Raw genomic sequence first — 16027 nt, forward strand, 5'->3', positions numbered from 1 at the left:
GGAGAGGCCCACCGCCTCGCCCTGTGTAGGGGTGGGAGCTGAGCTGAGTGGGTCCCACCTGGCAGAGCCATCCGGAGCCCCCAGGTCCCGGGTCGTGTGCACTGACCGGTGCATGAGCTGAAAGGGCACTGCTGACCAGACCAAGCAGACCTGACCCCCGGGGACCCCAAGACCCTTGGAGATTCAGACTCCCACAGATGCTCTTCCCAAACTGACCAGCCTGAGAAGCCACCTGCAGTGGAGGAAGGCTGCTCGGCTGCCCTTGCCTTCCGATCCCCCAGGGCACCAACCAAGGTGGAGTTTAAAAGTCGGGGCTCCCTTGACCAGACACCAGGAACTCCCCTCGACCACCACCATCCATGTCATCAAGAGCTGCACTGTGAAAAGCTTGTCCTCTATCCACGTAATAATAATTTACCAAAATTTACAACATATGTGTGGTTTTGATAGCGTTATACTAGTAGCTGTCATAACAACCCTATCCAGAATAAGCTATTAAATATTTAGAGCCTTGTGACCATAAGAAATTCCTAATAAATCAATTTCCACGTAGACTGAGGGATTTTTGTTGCAGAGAACCATAGGCGCTTTCCATCTCTAAAACACGTCACATGTGCATGCAGTTCTGTGGGGAAAGAGATGAAAATAGGCTTTCCTAGCAAAAGAGGAACAAGGTGAAATGCCTGCTTTTACTCAGAGCCTGTCTTTGGGTTTTTTAAACAGAGGTCGGTGGTCTTGCTTCGGCATCTACAATCTGCTAGTTAAATTTAAAGATGCCAATACTTAGAGTTCACCAGAAAGTACGTCCTCTGCAATCAGTTAAAGTTTTGATGAAAATTTTTAGGCGTTGATTCAAAGATGGGCTACATGGTATTTCAAGGCTCTGGCTAGGGGGCTGCAACCCCCAAAACTCCGCCCTGACGGGCTGGCAGGCTGGGCCTCCGCAGGGAGGGGCTGGGGCTAACTGGGCGCGTAGGCTTCTCCCTCTGGAACCAAGCCCGGTTCCCATGTGCCCTGGGGCCTGTCCTGAGGGCAGGCACTCCATCCTCCGCCTGGCACGGTCCCCCAGGTCCTCCCTGGGGCAGGAGGTATATTAGGGGTCAGTGCGAGTGTGCCCGGCCTCTCTCCCTTTTTCAGGGGGTCTGACCTCGTCCATGTTGGGAGAGACGGGTGGAGGGGGGTCAGGAAGCCTCACTGTGGTCAGGGGATCCTCCCACCCAGAACAGGGCCTAGCACGCAGTAGGTGCTCAGGTGTGAACCGCCTCCCCCATCTGTTATTTTCCTGCTGGGAACAGCCCACCTGGAGGAGCGGGGTTTTGGGGGGGCTCATGGGGCATCAGCACTGCATCCCTGGTGGGCTCAGGAGGCGAGGAGGCACTGGGCTGGCCCCTCAGCACAGCCTGCTTCTCATCCTGGGTCCGTGCCCCTTTCTAGAAGCCTCCACAAGAAAAGCCACTCATCTCCAGGCTGAGGGGCCGGAGCTGGAGTCTGTGCTTGGGGGCTGGCCCCCCGAGGGTTCAGCGAGCCACCCTGAGTTCGCACCGAGGCCTGTGTGTAGTGAGGGATACGCCTGGGGCCCGTCGGGACTGGGGAGCTGGTGGTCACCTGCTACCTCGGCCCCTCCCGTGTGTCCCCAGAATGCGGCTGTGACTTGGCCGAGGGCGGCTTCTTCGTGCGGCAGGGCGAGTACATCTGCACCCAGGACTACCAGAGACTGTACGGAACCCGCTGCTTCAGCTGCGACCAGTTCATCGAGGGCGAGGTGGTGTCGGCGCTGGGCAAGACCTACCACCCCGGCTGCTTCGTGTGCGCCGTCTGCCGGTGAGTGCGGGACCTGCAACCACTCCTCCCCAGTCCTCCTCCCTCCTTCTCCCTCCTCCCACCTGTCTCCTCCCTCCTCCCTCCTCCCTCCTCCCTCCCTCCTCCCTCCCTCCTCCCTCCCTCCTCCTTCCCTCCCTCCTCACTCCTCCATCCATCCTCCCTCCCTCCCTCCCTCCTCCCTCCCTCCTCTCTCCTCCCTCCTCCGTCCTCCCTCCCTCCCTCCTTCCCTCCCTCCCATTGTCTCATATGGCCGGGAGGGAGGTGGGACCCAGCCAAGGGATGGCAGGTGGACCCTGGCCCTGCTCCGAGGCACACCTTGCAGGCCCCCACCCCTTGCCCGCAGCACAGGACCAAGCCCTCTTTCTGGGATGCAGAGGCCTGTGGGTTCTGAGGCTGCCAGCACGAGGCCTCTGACGGCTTCTGGGGAGGTGCTTTCCCCCCGCCTGTGCCTTCTCGGCCCTCCCCCACCAGCCCTCTCCCATCCGCAGCCTCCACCTTGTCTCCTCTCACACTGGTGCCTGCAGTGTCCACACTTTGGCCTCTCCGTGCCCACCCACTGCCGCTCCCCTCTCCTCCACTGTCCTGGCACATCCCACCTGCGCACCCCGCCTCTCTCTACCCAAGTCCCTGATCTGTAGGTGGCACTGGCGCCCAACCCACCAGGCACACGAGCCCCAAGCATGGGCGTCTTCCCAGGTCCCCCCCATGAACTTCCAAAATCTGCCCAGCCACTGCCTTACTCAGACCCAGAACTCACCTGCCTGGAGTCCTGCCAAGGCCTCCATACTGGGGTCCCTGTTTTCCTTCTGCCTGTCACTCCTCCGCGCCACCCCCCTGGCCTCCACGAGAAAGTCTGAGCCTCCCAGCCTGGCTGAGAGGAGCTTCACAGTCTGTTCCAGTCCCTTCATTCCTTTGTTCATTCATTCATTCGTTCGTCCAGGCTTTTCTAAGCACCTACGTGGGCCAGGCCCCAGGCTGGCTCTGGTGACTTGGAGCTGCGTTAGCCCAGACCCTACGGACGCAGCATTTGGGGACACAGCAGTGCAGCAAGAGCTTCCTCCCCCCAGCCTCCCTCGGGAAAGCAGCCCCCTCCCTCTCCCTCCTCGCGGCCCCCCTGCATCCTGGGCCCTACAACCCTTCTCTAGCACTGTGTCCCGTAGCTGCTTGACGGGAGCACCACGTGGGCAGGGACTGGATCTGACTCTTCTCCTGCCGCCTGGCATGGAGCAGGTGTCCAGTGAATGGCCGCTAGAGACAGAATGAGGTCCTCAGCCCCGGCAGCAAGGCTACACCCGCTCCCCTCTCTGCCCTGCACCTCTGGGGCTTGGGGGCAGCAGCAGGCAGCCCTCCCACGTGGACATCCTGCCTCCCCCCTCCCTCCCTCCCTCCCACCCACCACAGCCCCAGACACATTGCTCCCAGGGGGAATGTTCTGTCTAGAAAACAAAGAATGAAACCCCCAGAGTTTATTCTCTGTCTGTTCTCTCTGTCTCACCACACCCAGTTGAAAGGGGACTTGTTGAGTGTTGTTACCGCTGTTTTCTGTAGTTGTGGCATGTGCTCTAGGCGGAAAGGGAAGCTTTTGTTGGGGGTGGGGGTGGGAGGAGGTGCTGGGCCAGGAAGGAGCAATGACAAGGGACATTTCTAACGGAAGAGTCACTGTGTGTCATTGCAGTGTGCGTGGGTCAAGGTTCCCCCAAGGATAATCTGCATGTTTGATTTCTGTGCACGTAGCTTAGAGACAAGGGGTGACATAAACACAGTGGGTTTGAAAGATCACCTCTGTAATCCTATATTTTAAAAATAATAGCTGACAGCTCTGTCGTGCTGGAGTCACTGGGCCTGGACTTATCTACCCACTATAAAAAACTAGAAAACTGGAAAAAATATACAAAACAACTGTTTTGGGATACTGGGGCACAGGCAGCTCAGGACTAACAGAAGGAAGACGAATGAAGGGACCCCTGTGACCACCCAGCTTTCTGCCTGGAAGCTGTTTCTTGAACCAGAGGACAAGAAGGGAACCAAGTAGGGCATGGCATCCTCCCCAAGTTAAGAGACAGTGATGTGAGAGGCAGAACAGCATAGCAGAGGGGAGAGAGCTATGCACAACGGGACCTCAGGAGAGCTGCATAGAGGTGCCTTTGACTCTTGGACTAAATACGGAGCCATGTAGACAGGAAATTTCACAAGGTTGGGCAAAAAATGACCAGGTTGCCGTAAGCTAAACATTCCCAGGGCTGGGAGACATTCAAGTTCTGGCCAGGTGGAGATCCTTGTGGAATACCCAGGCATGCAGTGGGGACACCAAAAGCATCATGCCTTATTAGTGGAACTGAAGTTGCCCTAGAGTGAAGGCATAAACCTGCTCAAAGTTCAAGAACAAGCCTCAAAGAGATCACGCTGGTCTGCAAGTGAGCTAACTGCCTGCCAAAGTAAAGTATAACACTCTTTGTAGAAAGAGAAGAAAACCCAGCCCTCAACAACATAAAATTGACAATGTCCAACACCCATCAAATGTGACTGGTCATAAGAAGAAGCTGGAAAACGTGACCCAGGGCCGGAAGAAAAATCAGTCAATAGCAACAGACCCAGAAAAGAGATCAATGGTGAAACTAGCAGACGGTGACTTTAAAACAGCTGATGTAAATATATTTAAATATTCAGAGGAAAACATGAACATAAGTAGGAGCATTATAGAAGACATGAAAATAAACCAAATGGAAATTATAGAAATGAAAATTGAAATTTCTGAAATAAAAAATTCCCTGAAAGGAATTAGCAGTAGATTATATATTATAGAGGAAAAGATGGGTGAACCTGAAAACATAACAATAGAAACTATTCAAACTAAAGCAATGACAGGAAAAAGGACTGAAAAATATGAAAAGAGACTCAGCGATCTGTGGATATAAATTTTTCTGTCTAGATTGGGAGCGGGGAAGACTGAAAATTTTTGAAGAAATAATGGCTGGAAAATGTCCAAATTTGGTGAAAACTATAAACTCATCTCAGTGAATCCCAAGCAGAATAAACACAGCAAAAACCTACCAACTTCATCATAATCAAACTTCTGAGTGACAGTAATAAGAAGAAAATCTTAAGAGCAGTAAGTGGGGAACAAAACAACCCAGTATGTAAAATGGAACAGAAGAATGACTACAGACTTCTCATCTGAAACAATGTGCACCAGAAGATGATAGAACATCACCTTTAAAGAGCTGAAAGAAAAAAAATCTATCAAACAATTCTATACCAAGCCTCCCCCACAAAAAAACTTTCAGAAATGAAGGCATGACTGCCAAATGGTATTGCATTTCTTTTTGGGGTGATGAAAAATGTCCTCAAATTGATTGCAGGGATTTGATTGTGTATTCACAACTCTAAATACACTAAAAACCATTGAATTGCACACACTGAATGGTATGTGAATGTTATAGAGCATGTGAATAAAATAATGTCAGTAAAGCTGTCACATACACAAAATGAAGGCAAAACACTTTTGCAGACACACAAAAGCTAAGAGGATTTGTTGCCAGCAGACCCGCACTATAGAAAAGTGAAGAAAAATAATATCAAAAGATCTCAAGAAAATGAAAAAGCAAGGCATCAGCTTAATAGAGGATATATATCTGGTGAAACACAGGTATCTACAATATATAAAGAACTTCTACAACTCAATAATAAGAAGACCAAAAAAACTATTAAAAATGAGCAAAGGGTCTTCCCTGGTGGCGCAGTGGTTGAGAGTCCAACTGCTGATGCAGGGGACATGGGTTCGTGCCCTGGTGCGGGAAGATCCCACATGCCGTGGAGTGGCTGGGCCTGTGAGCCATGGCCGCTGAGCCTGCACGTCCGGAGCCTGTGCTCTGCAACGGGAGAGGCCACAACAGTGAGAGGCCCGCGTACCGCAAAAAAAGAAAAAAAATGTGCAAAGGAGTTTAGCAGATACTCCACAAAAATGTATGTAAATGACCAATAAACAAATGAAACAATTAACATCACTAGTCATCAGGGAATTCCAATTAAAACTTGTTGAAATACCATCCAATGTCCTCTAGAATGACTCACAGTAAGAAGATGGATAGTGTCAAGTGTTGGTGAGGATACAGAGTGAAAGGAACTGTCACACGTCCCTGGTGGGAAGGCAAAGTGGTACAACCTCTACAGAAAGCAGTTTGGCAGTTTCTTGTAAAGTTAGATACACAGTTAGCACATGGCCCAGCAATTCCACTCCTAGGTATTTACCCAGGAGAAACAAAAGCACACGTCCACACAGACTTGTCAGCAAACGTTCTTAGCACCTTTATTTGTAACAGTCCCAAACTGGAAAGAATTCAAATGTCCTTGGACATGAACAGCTCATCTATGCAAAGGAGCAGCATTTGACAATCAAAAAGAACAAACCAGTGGTGTGTGCAGCCGTGTGAGTGAATCTCAAAAACATGCAGCAGAACAAGACATCAAAGACTGCATACTGTGTGATTTCCATTTATATGCAGTTCCAGAAAATCAAGTCTGATCCATGGGACAGAATGCCGATCATAGCCGCCTGGGGCCGCCGGGGTGGGGGATGAGTGTGGACGGTCACAGCAGGCTTTTTACAGTGGACAAAAATGTCCCATACCATGACTGTGGTCCTGGTTACATGAGTGTGTACATTTGTCAAAATATACTTCAATGAAGTTGAATTAATAAAATAATAGCTACCATTCATTCAGCCCCTCCTGGGCCCCAGGCATAATGCTAGAGCTTTCCATGCTATAGGTCAGATGCATGGATGGATGAACAACAGCCCTGAGACACAGATGTTCTTAGTCCCACTTTACAAGTGAGAAACAGGAACTCGGAGAGGTTAAGCAGCTTGCTCTGGGTTACACAGCCAGAGATTCTCTCTGAGTGCATCCAGGGATGGCAAGGGACACCCGCTGTGGCCCAAGACCCGCCATTACCAAGGCGGCTGCAAGACAGCAAGCGGGAGAGAGGTAGACCCCAGCACTAACTACGCATGATGCAGTGCACGGCGTCAGATAGCTGCCAGGGCAGCTGAAGGACGGAGAGCGGCAGGACCATCTTGCAAGTCTTGGGATGGGGGCCAGTTCAGCTTATATATGTCCTTGGTCCCTAAGAGCCGAGACTGGCTGGCTGGGGCCCAAGAACACACCTGCTGAATCCACCTAGGGCCCTGAACGCCAGCCCCACAAAGTGGGGGGCCATGGCGGGGCTTTTTCACGGCAAAGCTTGGCAGCCTCATGGGTCAGAAAGCTCTTCTGGTCTCAGAGTCGGGGCTGGACTGGAGCCGGCGTGACCCAGGCAGGCTCCGAGAGGAGGCTCTGCAGGGGAAGGCGGCTAAGCTAGGCCTCCAGGGGGACCTTCAGTTATTGACATGTTCACTTACTTGCTCATTCATTCACTGACAGTGACATGTCGAGCACCTGGCTTTGCCTGGCATTGTCCAGTCCCGAAGGAGGCAGGGGGGCACGACAAAGGCTTAAGCCAGAGGACGGGGCATGCCCTGGTCCAGATAATTCAGAGACTGCTGCCCGCAGGGCTCAGGTTCTCTTGCCCGGCTGAACTGGGGGAGGAAGTGGCCCAGTGGCAGTAGGTGGCCAGACCCTAGCTCACCAGAGGCAGGCACCTGATCCACCTCTGTCACCAGAGGGGAAGTTCCGGGGCTGAAGCAGGTGGGCTGGCTCTGCTGCCCCCACTGGCCTCGCTTGGGCAGCCCAGGGCCATAACTTCACCTTGCCCCAGGGCTGGGACTAGGGTGCGGCCAGTGGGTTACTCGCTTTGGATGCAGAGTTTAAGGGGAGGCCAAAAAAATGATCAAGGTAAATGATACTTTAATGTGATATTTTAAAAATTGAAATTAATGCAAAAAAAATCCATGAACAAAATGCCAGACTTTAAAGACGGAATCCAGCATACAGTCTTGCATAGCAGCACTGCTTTCTGAGAGACCCAGGTAGGCAAATCACGGCGCTTTGGAGCCAGACAGGTCTTGGTTTGAGTCTGGTTCTGACAGTCAGGAGCCGTGTGGCCTTGGAAAAGTCAACTATCCTCTCTGAACTTCAATTTTCTCACCCATAGAGAAAAATGAAGCAAAGACCAACCTGGGCAAGCATCTTAAAGGTGATAGATGAGGCAGGCATTAAGGAATCTGTCATAGAACCTGGCCTGGCACCTAGTAGGTGCTCAGTAAACGGTGCTGTTGCCATGAGGATTGAACTGACAAAGCATCCTGGGCGGTCAGAGGAGGCAAGGTTGGATGGAGGAGGCCAATGGCTGAGACTGCCCAGTTGATCGCCATGTGCAAGCACTGGCCGGCCCCCACTGCTCCGGCCCACTGTACCGTGATTCTGCCTGCCGGTGCCGACGGGGAAACTAAGGCTAAAATGTCAGTGACCAGCCTGAGGTCACCCAGCGGGGCCACGGCAGCGCCTGCATGCAGACACCCAGTGTCCTGGGCCTGTGGTCCCTGGGGAGGTGACGGCATGGTGTCTAGGATGGGGCTCCCCCCACCCAGGAGAAGAGCCAGGAGGTGGTCCTGGCTGGTAATGCGCTGTCTTATTTCAGGTTGCCCTTCCCGCCCGGGGACCGAGTGACCTTCAACGGCAAGGAATGCATGTGCCAGAAGTGCTCCCTGCCCACATCAGCGGGCAGCAGCGTGCCCCTGTCCCAGGGCCTCTGGAGTAAGTGGACGCAGAGCGGCGTGGTGGAGGGGGCTTGGCAGTGCTGGGTGGCAAGCCTGACAACACTGGGACCAGAAGTAGTGGAAGTGAATAACTGTGGATGAACACAACGAAGGGAACCAAGGCCAGGCGTCTCTGGGGTACTCCTGCCTCTAAGCCTTTGCTCAACCTGTGCCCTCTCCTCCATCTTTCAGCCCGGCTCTAGCCCACCTCCTCCAGGAAGCCTTCTGGCCTCCTTCTGGCCCTCTCCCTCCAGCACCCACACTCAGCCCCCCACAGTTATTTCCAGAGCATCCGGGAGCCCTTTGGGAGAGCCATTAGGAGAACAGTGACCTCTGGGCTCCTGTGGTCTGGGGCTCTTGGATTATCTGCTCCGACCCCTGGGAGCTGGGCCAGGGTGCGTATGCAGTGGGTGCTCAATACATGCTTCTTGAATGAAGAAGGAGGTTGTTAGTGAAAAAGAACCAGTAGCAGGGGCATGTCAGGAGCTTGTGGATGTGGGGCGGAGAGCGAGGCGAGAGCAGAAAGGCGCTGGTCTTTCCCTGTGGGTGGCTCTTCCGGGACCAGAGATGGGACACAGGGACGGGGAGGGAGCCCCGCGACCCAAGACTGCTCCCACCAGGCTCCCACTGCAGAAACGGGGTGTTCAGAGCCCACCCTGTGTGCAAGGTGGCTGTGGTGTCCCCAGTGCCAGGGCCACGTGTCCTGGGACATAGGAGGGGTTTGTATTGACTTCCAGAGCCAGCCCCTGGCTCTCCTCACTCTCCTGTCCTCTCCCGCCTCCTTGTCCACGACACTGAAAGTCTGTACAGAGGAGACTGCACGTCCTCCCAGGAGCCGAGTGTTGGCTTCAGGGACTGGTAATAATTTTATCTAGGAAATGAGGCGAAGCCTTCATCCCTTGGGGAGGCAAGCTCACAGCAGTCGCAGTTGGTGAGGCTGTTGCTTTGGGGTCTGCTAGGAGAGTTCTCCACTCAAAACCTTCTCTCCAGCTGAGGTCTGGATTGATTAAATTTTTGAGAATTTGCTTCAACAAACAGCCCTATTATCATTAAGGCTGAAATAGTAATCAAAAACTACAGCAGAATTTGAAAAGGTGGGGATTAGTTTGAAGAGTTTGTCCAGAGCTTCCTGGCAGCCAAAGTAAAAAGGGAAATATGCCCAATCACGGACTCATTGTCTGAGATTTTTTAAAATGTCATGGGCAGAAAGGCTGCCCTCTCCAAATGGAAATTTATTTTAAAATATCAAATTTGTGTTTTCAAAGAACAAATGCTGCCCTCACCCCCAGATGGGTCTATAACCTACCCCTTCTATAACCTATCCCTTCTCCCAGTCCATGGTGATAATCCCCGGCTTAGAACCATTTCTGTGCCTAGAAGGCATTAAACATTCATCACCAGCTCTTGGCTTCTGTGTGGATGTCTGCATTGTCTTCCCAGCTCCCACCTCCTTTTGTCCCCAGAGCAGCCTGGCCAGGCAGGAGTCCCTCCCTCTTTCTGCAGGAGCATAAGTGCCCTGAGCCTGGTGGAGAGCAGGGGAAGTGCTGGGTGCCCAGTGTCCAGCTAGGGAGGAGTGGGGCTGAGGTTTGAGCCAAGTCCTTTAAAGTCCAAAGCAGGGGAGCCTGACCTAATGTGACCAGAGGCTTTCTGAAGAGATGGCCTTTGTTCTGAAACCTAAAACACAGGTTTTCGTTAAATAGGCATTGAGGGAAGGGCACTGCATGAGCTGGGCCCAACTGCCACCCCCATGTGAGTGGACAAGGGGGGTGCTGTGTGGGAGCAGGGAATGAAAGTGAAGAAACCAGGTGGCAAAGCCATGCCAGGGAGCTCCAGCTGCATCCTGGAGGCAACAAGGAGCCATAGATGGCTGTTGAGGGAGGTAGTGCCGAGGTGGCTTGGGAGCCTGCTAGGAATGTGAGCCTGAGCAGCGTGGTCTGCCCTGTAGGTGGTGGCAGCTGGGGGAGGGACGCAGCCCTTCTTGCATAGGGTGGAAAGCTGCAGATGGCCACCTTTGGGGGCCACCTTCCCTGGGGGAAGCGGAGAGTGGCCGGCTGCTCCCGTGGAAGTCAGGCTTGGTCCCAGGGACCTGAGCTTCCCTCATTGGCCTGAGCCTGTTGCTTAGTAACAGGATCAGTGCTTCTTGCTGGATGCCCACGCCTTCCCCGGGTTGGGGTAGTGCACTACTCCTTCTGCGTGGCCAGCTCTGCTGCACCTGAGCTTTCCGTGCTGCTTCTGCCCTGGACTGCCTCCCCGACTGCCCTGGGGGGAGGGTCTCCTCCTGGAGAGCCCGCTGGGCGCCCATCCAGGCTCCCCTTTTCCAGGCTCCTCCCGGACTCTCCAGCTCTGAACTGGTTGCTGGTTGGAGCTGGTCACAGGGCAGCCCTCAGAGAGGCCCAGCGCCACTCCAATCAGGGTGCAGCTCTGAGCCCGGCTGTGAGGAATAGACCCCACCACTCGCCACCTGGGTGCCCTGGGTACACTGTGTCCCCTCTCCAGGCCTTGGGAGTGGATATGGGGTCAGCAGTGGGTGTGGGCGGTGGCCCGGAGGGGCAGCCTGGTGTGGCAGCAGCCAGGAGCTGGGAATGTGGGGCCTTGGACCGGGGCAGCCCTGTCCAAGCTGAGGAGCCCCCGTGGCCCATTCTTGGGCTCGGCTCCACCTGCTGGGGCCCAGCCCAGCCAGGATGGAGTCACACCCGGAACCTGGGATCACACTCGGAGCCAGGATCAGGAGGCCCACCAGAGTCGGGAGGGAAGGGGCAGGGCCCTGACATCCAAGGCCTCTCCTGGCTGTGTGCCGATGAGGGGCCGTCCTGGGGATGGTGCGGGTCCTCAGGCCTTCTGACGTGCATCCCCACTACCTGGGCTGTGGCCTTTGGAGCCTCTGTGTCTTCCACCCGCGTGGGGTTGCACTGTCCACGTGCTCAGGGTTGGGTGACAGGATCAGAGCCCCAGTCCCCCTTCTGGAAATGGGGTGAGCCTTTCTTGTGGCAAGGCTGAGGTTAAATGAGGGGATGACGTGGAAAGATGAGGAGGGGCTGGGCCCCATGGGGGGAGCAGGCACACGGGCTGCCTTGTGGGGTGCAGTGGCTGCCTTGTGGGGTGCATCTGCCTTGTAGGGTGCTGTAGCCCCCAGGAACCAATGTCCCTCCTGGCCGCCACTCCCCGCCCCCCAGCCACCGCATTGCAGTCAGGGGGTCGAGTCGCCAGTTCAGTGCAGAGCCCAGTGGGTGGGATGCACTTGAACCTTTTTTATCTCTCCCAGCAGATGCTCGCAGCCCCTCCTGCTTGGCCCGGGCTCCTTAGAGAAATCGCAAGCCAAGCCCGTAACGTCTCAGGCATTTTGAAGTTAGAACCCAGTCGGTTCCTTGTCATCAAAGGTCAATCTCAGATTCGACCCAGACCCCCCTCCACTCCCAGTCAGATCTGAGGAGGACAGTGGGCGAGGAAGTCTGATCCTGCACCCCACTCCCACCCCGAGTCCACAGCTGGGGCTCAGAGAGGCACCTGACACGTCCTGGGTCCCATGCGAGTTAGTGGCAGAGCTGGGCCTTTGAACCCATGACCACGTCTGCTAGAGGAGGGGGCACTTGAGGGGAAAGAAGGAGACTTTTTGGAAGGTTCTAGAAGGGTCATGCTGGGGAAGGGGCCCAGGTCCATCCTGTTGCTGTGATGGCAGAGCCAGGCCCAGGGCGCGAGGGCGAGTGGATGGCAGGCTTTGACCCTTCCAGGCCAAAGTGTGTCTCCCTTCTGCCCCCGGGCAGTGGGGGCACACTCCCACAAGGACGGCTGCGCATTGACAGCTGTTGTCGAGCGGATTCATCACAGAAGATTCACCTGTCATTTGCAAAGCCCTGCAAAGCTATGCTGAGCTCCAGATGTGTTTAGAAAATGATGATTGCCGTTTCCATGACAACAGTCCTCGCACCTGGCTCTGGCCTCTACGTTCACGGCTCACTATTAGTGAGACTCTACCCCGAGTCGATGGGGACAAGGAGGCGGTGTGGAGGTGCGGGCCACGTCCCCCCTCGGCTGCAGGTGGCACGTTTGCCTGGAGCCTTGGACCCTGCCCTGGGGGAGGGCACACTGCTGATACAGGAAGGGGCAGAGCGGGGGGCTTCCCACAGGGAATCGGCCCCTCACAAGGTATCCCCCTCGAGACAACAGCGGTAATAGTTCGAGCCTTTGGCTCATGTGCGCTTATTCATTCCTCAAACGCGTCCTTCATACCACAGGCCTGTCTCTGTTAGCTCATGACAGCTGCGTGAGGCTGGTACCGTTACTACCCCTATAAAATGCGTCCCTGTCTTAGTGGGCACAGAGACGTGAAGTGACTCGGTCATGGTCACACAGCTGGCGGGGGCAGCCTGGCTCCAAGGTCCATGTTTCCAGCCACTGCCGTGCCCTGCCTCTCCCCAGGCCCAGCGTGGTCCGGGATGCTCCTTTGCTTTGCCCGTCTACGAAGGCCTGGACCGAGGCTCCGAGCACGCTTTCTCGACTTCAGCGCTGTTGACATTTGGGGCCTGACGATTCTTTGTGGTGGGGGCCAACCTGTGCCCTGGAGGGTGTTGAGCAGCATTCCTGGCCTCCGGGCCCCTGGGGCATGACCCCCACCTTCCACGCCCAGTTGGGAGGACCAGAATTGTCTCCAGACACGGCCAAAAGCCCCCGGGAGCAAAATGGCCCTGGTCGAGAGGTGCTGGCACAGAGCGTACCATGTGTGCCCGCGGTCACCCGCTAGGTGAGGGCCCAGAGTCAAAGCTGCATGGATCCAGCACTGGAAGGTGGTGTCGGCCCTGCTCTGCTGGGGATGGACTGAGGGGGCGGGAGGGGAGGGGTCTTGATGCCTCCTGAACTTGAGGAGGGAGCTTCCTCTTGGCTCTGATGCATTCAGGCGTTCGTTCACTGAGCTCTTCTCCGCCGCCAGCCTGGCTGGGCTCCAGGATCCTGAGATGGCTGGGAGGTCCCCTCTTCCCTCCCAGCCCTGGACCTTGGGGTTTGAGCCTGTTCTTCAGGTCTTTTCCAAAGTTGCCAGTGGATTTGACAGTGTGGTAAATTAAGAAATCTAGAGTTTGACCAACAGTTCTGTAGATATTAAATATTTTTTATTCTTAAAGATAACGTGATGGTGGGCTCTGCCCAGAAGGAGAGCAAATCCCTGTCAGAGCAGAGTCTGGAGAGCCCACGGTGCGTCGGGCGCGTCCCGGCAGCATCAGCACCTAGATGTGCAGGCTCTGCTGTCTTCATATGAGATCTGTCGCTGAATGTGACTGCCCCACCCCACCCCCCGGCTGGAAACAGGGCTCCACATGGAGAGGAAAGAGGCTTGTCCAGTGTGACCCCGAGAAGTAGGGCCAGGATTGGAGCCAGGCTACTGGACCTTGGGCCTCATTCTTTCATCTAGGGTAGGGGGGTCCCTGCCTGGCTGAGCCCGGGAGCTGCTGAGTCCCTCAGGGCACCCCCTGCTCGCCTCTGCTCAGCAGGGCCCTTTGGGATCCCCAAGGCCCCACCCTTGTCATGTCCCTGACACACACAGATACACACGGACATACTAGGCACACACACACACACAGACAAGACACATAGAGACACACACATGCAGCCACACACAGACACACGCAGAGACGGATAGACCTACATACAGACATACACACATTTATGCACAGACACAGACACACACAGACACACACAAATAGACTCACGCAGGGGCACACATTCACAAAGAGACACATACACTCATGCATACACACGACACATCACACACACAGGCACTAACACACGCATACATAGATACACTCATGCACACACACCCCTGCACACAGTCACATACAGATATACTTGTTTGCACACAGACATGTAGTCACACAAAGATACAAGTGCACATAATCAGACATAACACATGCACATAAGACACACATACACGTACTCGATACAGACATGTTCACACACGCACACCCCAGGCAGTGTGCCTGTCTCTGCCCCTGACGTCACCTGGCCTGCTCCACCCGCTGGTCCTTCAGCACACGTGGCATTGACTGTGGGAGCCCCCGGTGTGGCTGCCCGTGGCTGGAGGGGTCGGGAGGCAGCAGGGCCGTGTACTGAGCACCTGTGACCCCAGGGGGACTTGATCAGGGACGGGCGTGGCTGGAGGGGCAGGGGGGAGACCGGTCAGGGGCCCAGACCAGGCTGGGGGCCATGGGAGGGATAGCACCCATCACCCGGGGATGAAGGCGCTTCCTGGGGCCCAGCTCCAACCTGGGCTGAGGCCAGGAGTACGAGCGCGGGTGGTCAGCATCCTCTGTCCGGGATGTGGCACGGATGGCCACAGAAGGAGCTCAGAAGCCGGGTCCAGAGGGCTTCCTCGGAGGGGCACCCCGGCAGGCGAGCGCTCGGAGGACAGGCATCGGGGCTCCAACCTCTCTAAAGAGGCACCTTTCCTGGGGGGGGCACAATTAGGTTCAGAGTCCACCTGCCAACAGAGCAGGACAGGCAAGGCCACCCAGAGCTCCTGCCATCATGGCACCCTCCTGCCCGGGCCATGTTTGGGGCAGTGCCCACTGCAGGGTGCCCCTGTGCAAGTCCACATCTGCTTCCGCAGGCCCATCTCTGGAAGGTGGGGCCTCTGTCTGGTTCATCCTGGTATCCCGGGCGCGCGGCCCAGGCTGCACGCAGTCGGCGCTCAATGCGCGCTCACACCGGCCATCGTGTAACACCCACAGCTGGACGGTTCCGTGTGTCCCGTCCCCCGGCCCGCTCTCACTGCCCCTGTGGTGTCTGAAGTCCCAGCGGTGCAGGGCCGCCACCCTGCTCCTCTCACCCACGCCCATGAGGATGACGGCTGTGCTCCGTTCTTTCTTCCAGGTTGCAAGGGCTGCGGAGTGGAGATCAAAAACGGCCAGTCCCTGGTGGCCCTGGACAAACACTGGCATCTGGGCTGTTTCAAGTGCAAGACTTGCGGGAAACAACTGAACGCGGAGTATATCAGCAAGTGAGTGGGCGGGGCTCGCTGACCCCTCACCTGGGGGTGGGGCAGAGCTCTTCCTGTGCCCACCCTCCTGCATGCTCGGCCTTTCTCCTGACCTCCTGCCAGGTCCTATCATCTGTGCCAGGGGAAGAGCCCTGGCCGGGCCCCTCTCCCTACCAGCCTTGCTTCCTCAGTGTGGTTTGCAGAGACTCCCATGCTGTTTCTGTTCACTGGGACAGAGACGTCAGCGCTCCCACCTTTGACCTTGTAAAACACCTCCCCGCACCGCCCCTGGTGTCACCCTCGCCCCTGGAATTTGCCCCCCTTGCTGGTGCCTGCATCTCGCAGAATGCAAAGTGGACGTCAGCTGAGGCCGGCCGCAGAGCGAGGAAGAGAGGGCTGACCGGGCTCAGGTGTCACGGGTGCGACAGCACAGCCCTGTCTTCTGCCGCGGGGCCATCGGCAGCTCCCGCTGGCCGACACAGGGTCCCCGATGTGTGCTCAGGATGCAGCGATGGCTGGTTTGGGGTGCGGGGGGGAGCACTGTTATC

The 16027-nt window shown here is 55.7% G+C and overlaps 1 protein-coding gene across 1 annotated transcript in view; it reads left to right on the plus strand.

Annotated features, from left to right (window-relative positions):
- The window catches only part of ABLIM2 (actin binding LIM protein family member 2), a 154866-nt gene that overhangs the window by 48937 nt on the left and 89902 nt on the right, over nucleotides 1–16027 (plus strand). Inside the window, exons 3-5 of the mRNA XM_082633098.1 lie at nucleotides 1638–1821; nucleotides 8398–8513; nucleotides 15374–15500. Of these exons, the coding sequence (XP_082489224.1) occupies nucleotides 1638–1821; nucleotides 8398–8513; nucleotides 15374–15500 (427 nt within the window). The remainder of the gene's footprint in view (nucleotides 1–1637; nucleotides 1822–8397; nucleotides 8514–15373; nucleotides 15501–16027) is intronic.

Source organism: Mesoplodon mirus, assembly GCF_964341445.2.
Source record: "Mesoplodon mirus genome assembly, chromosome: 2".
Lineage (NCBI taxonomy): Eukaryota > Metazoa > Chordata > Mammalia > Artiodactyla > Ziphiidae > Mesoplodon > Mesoplodon mirus.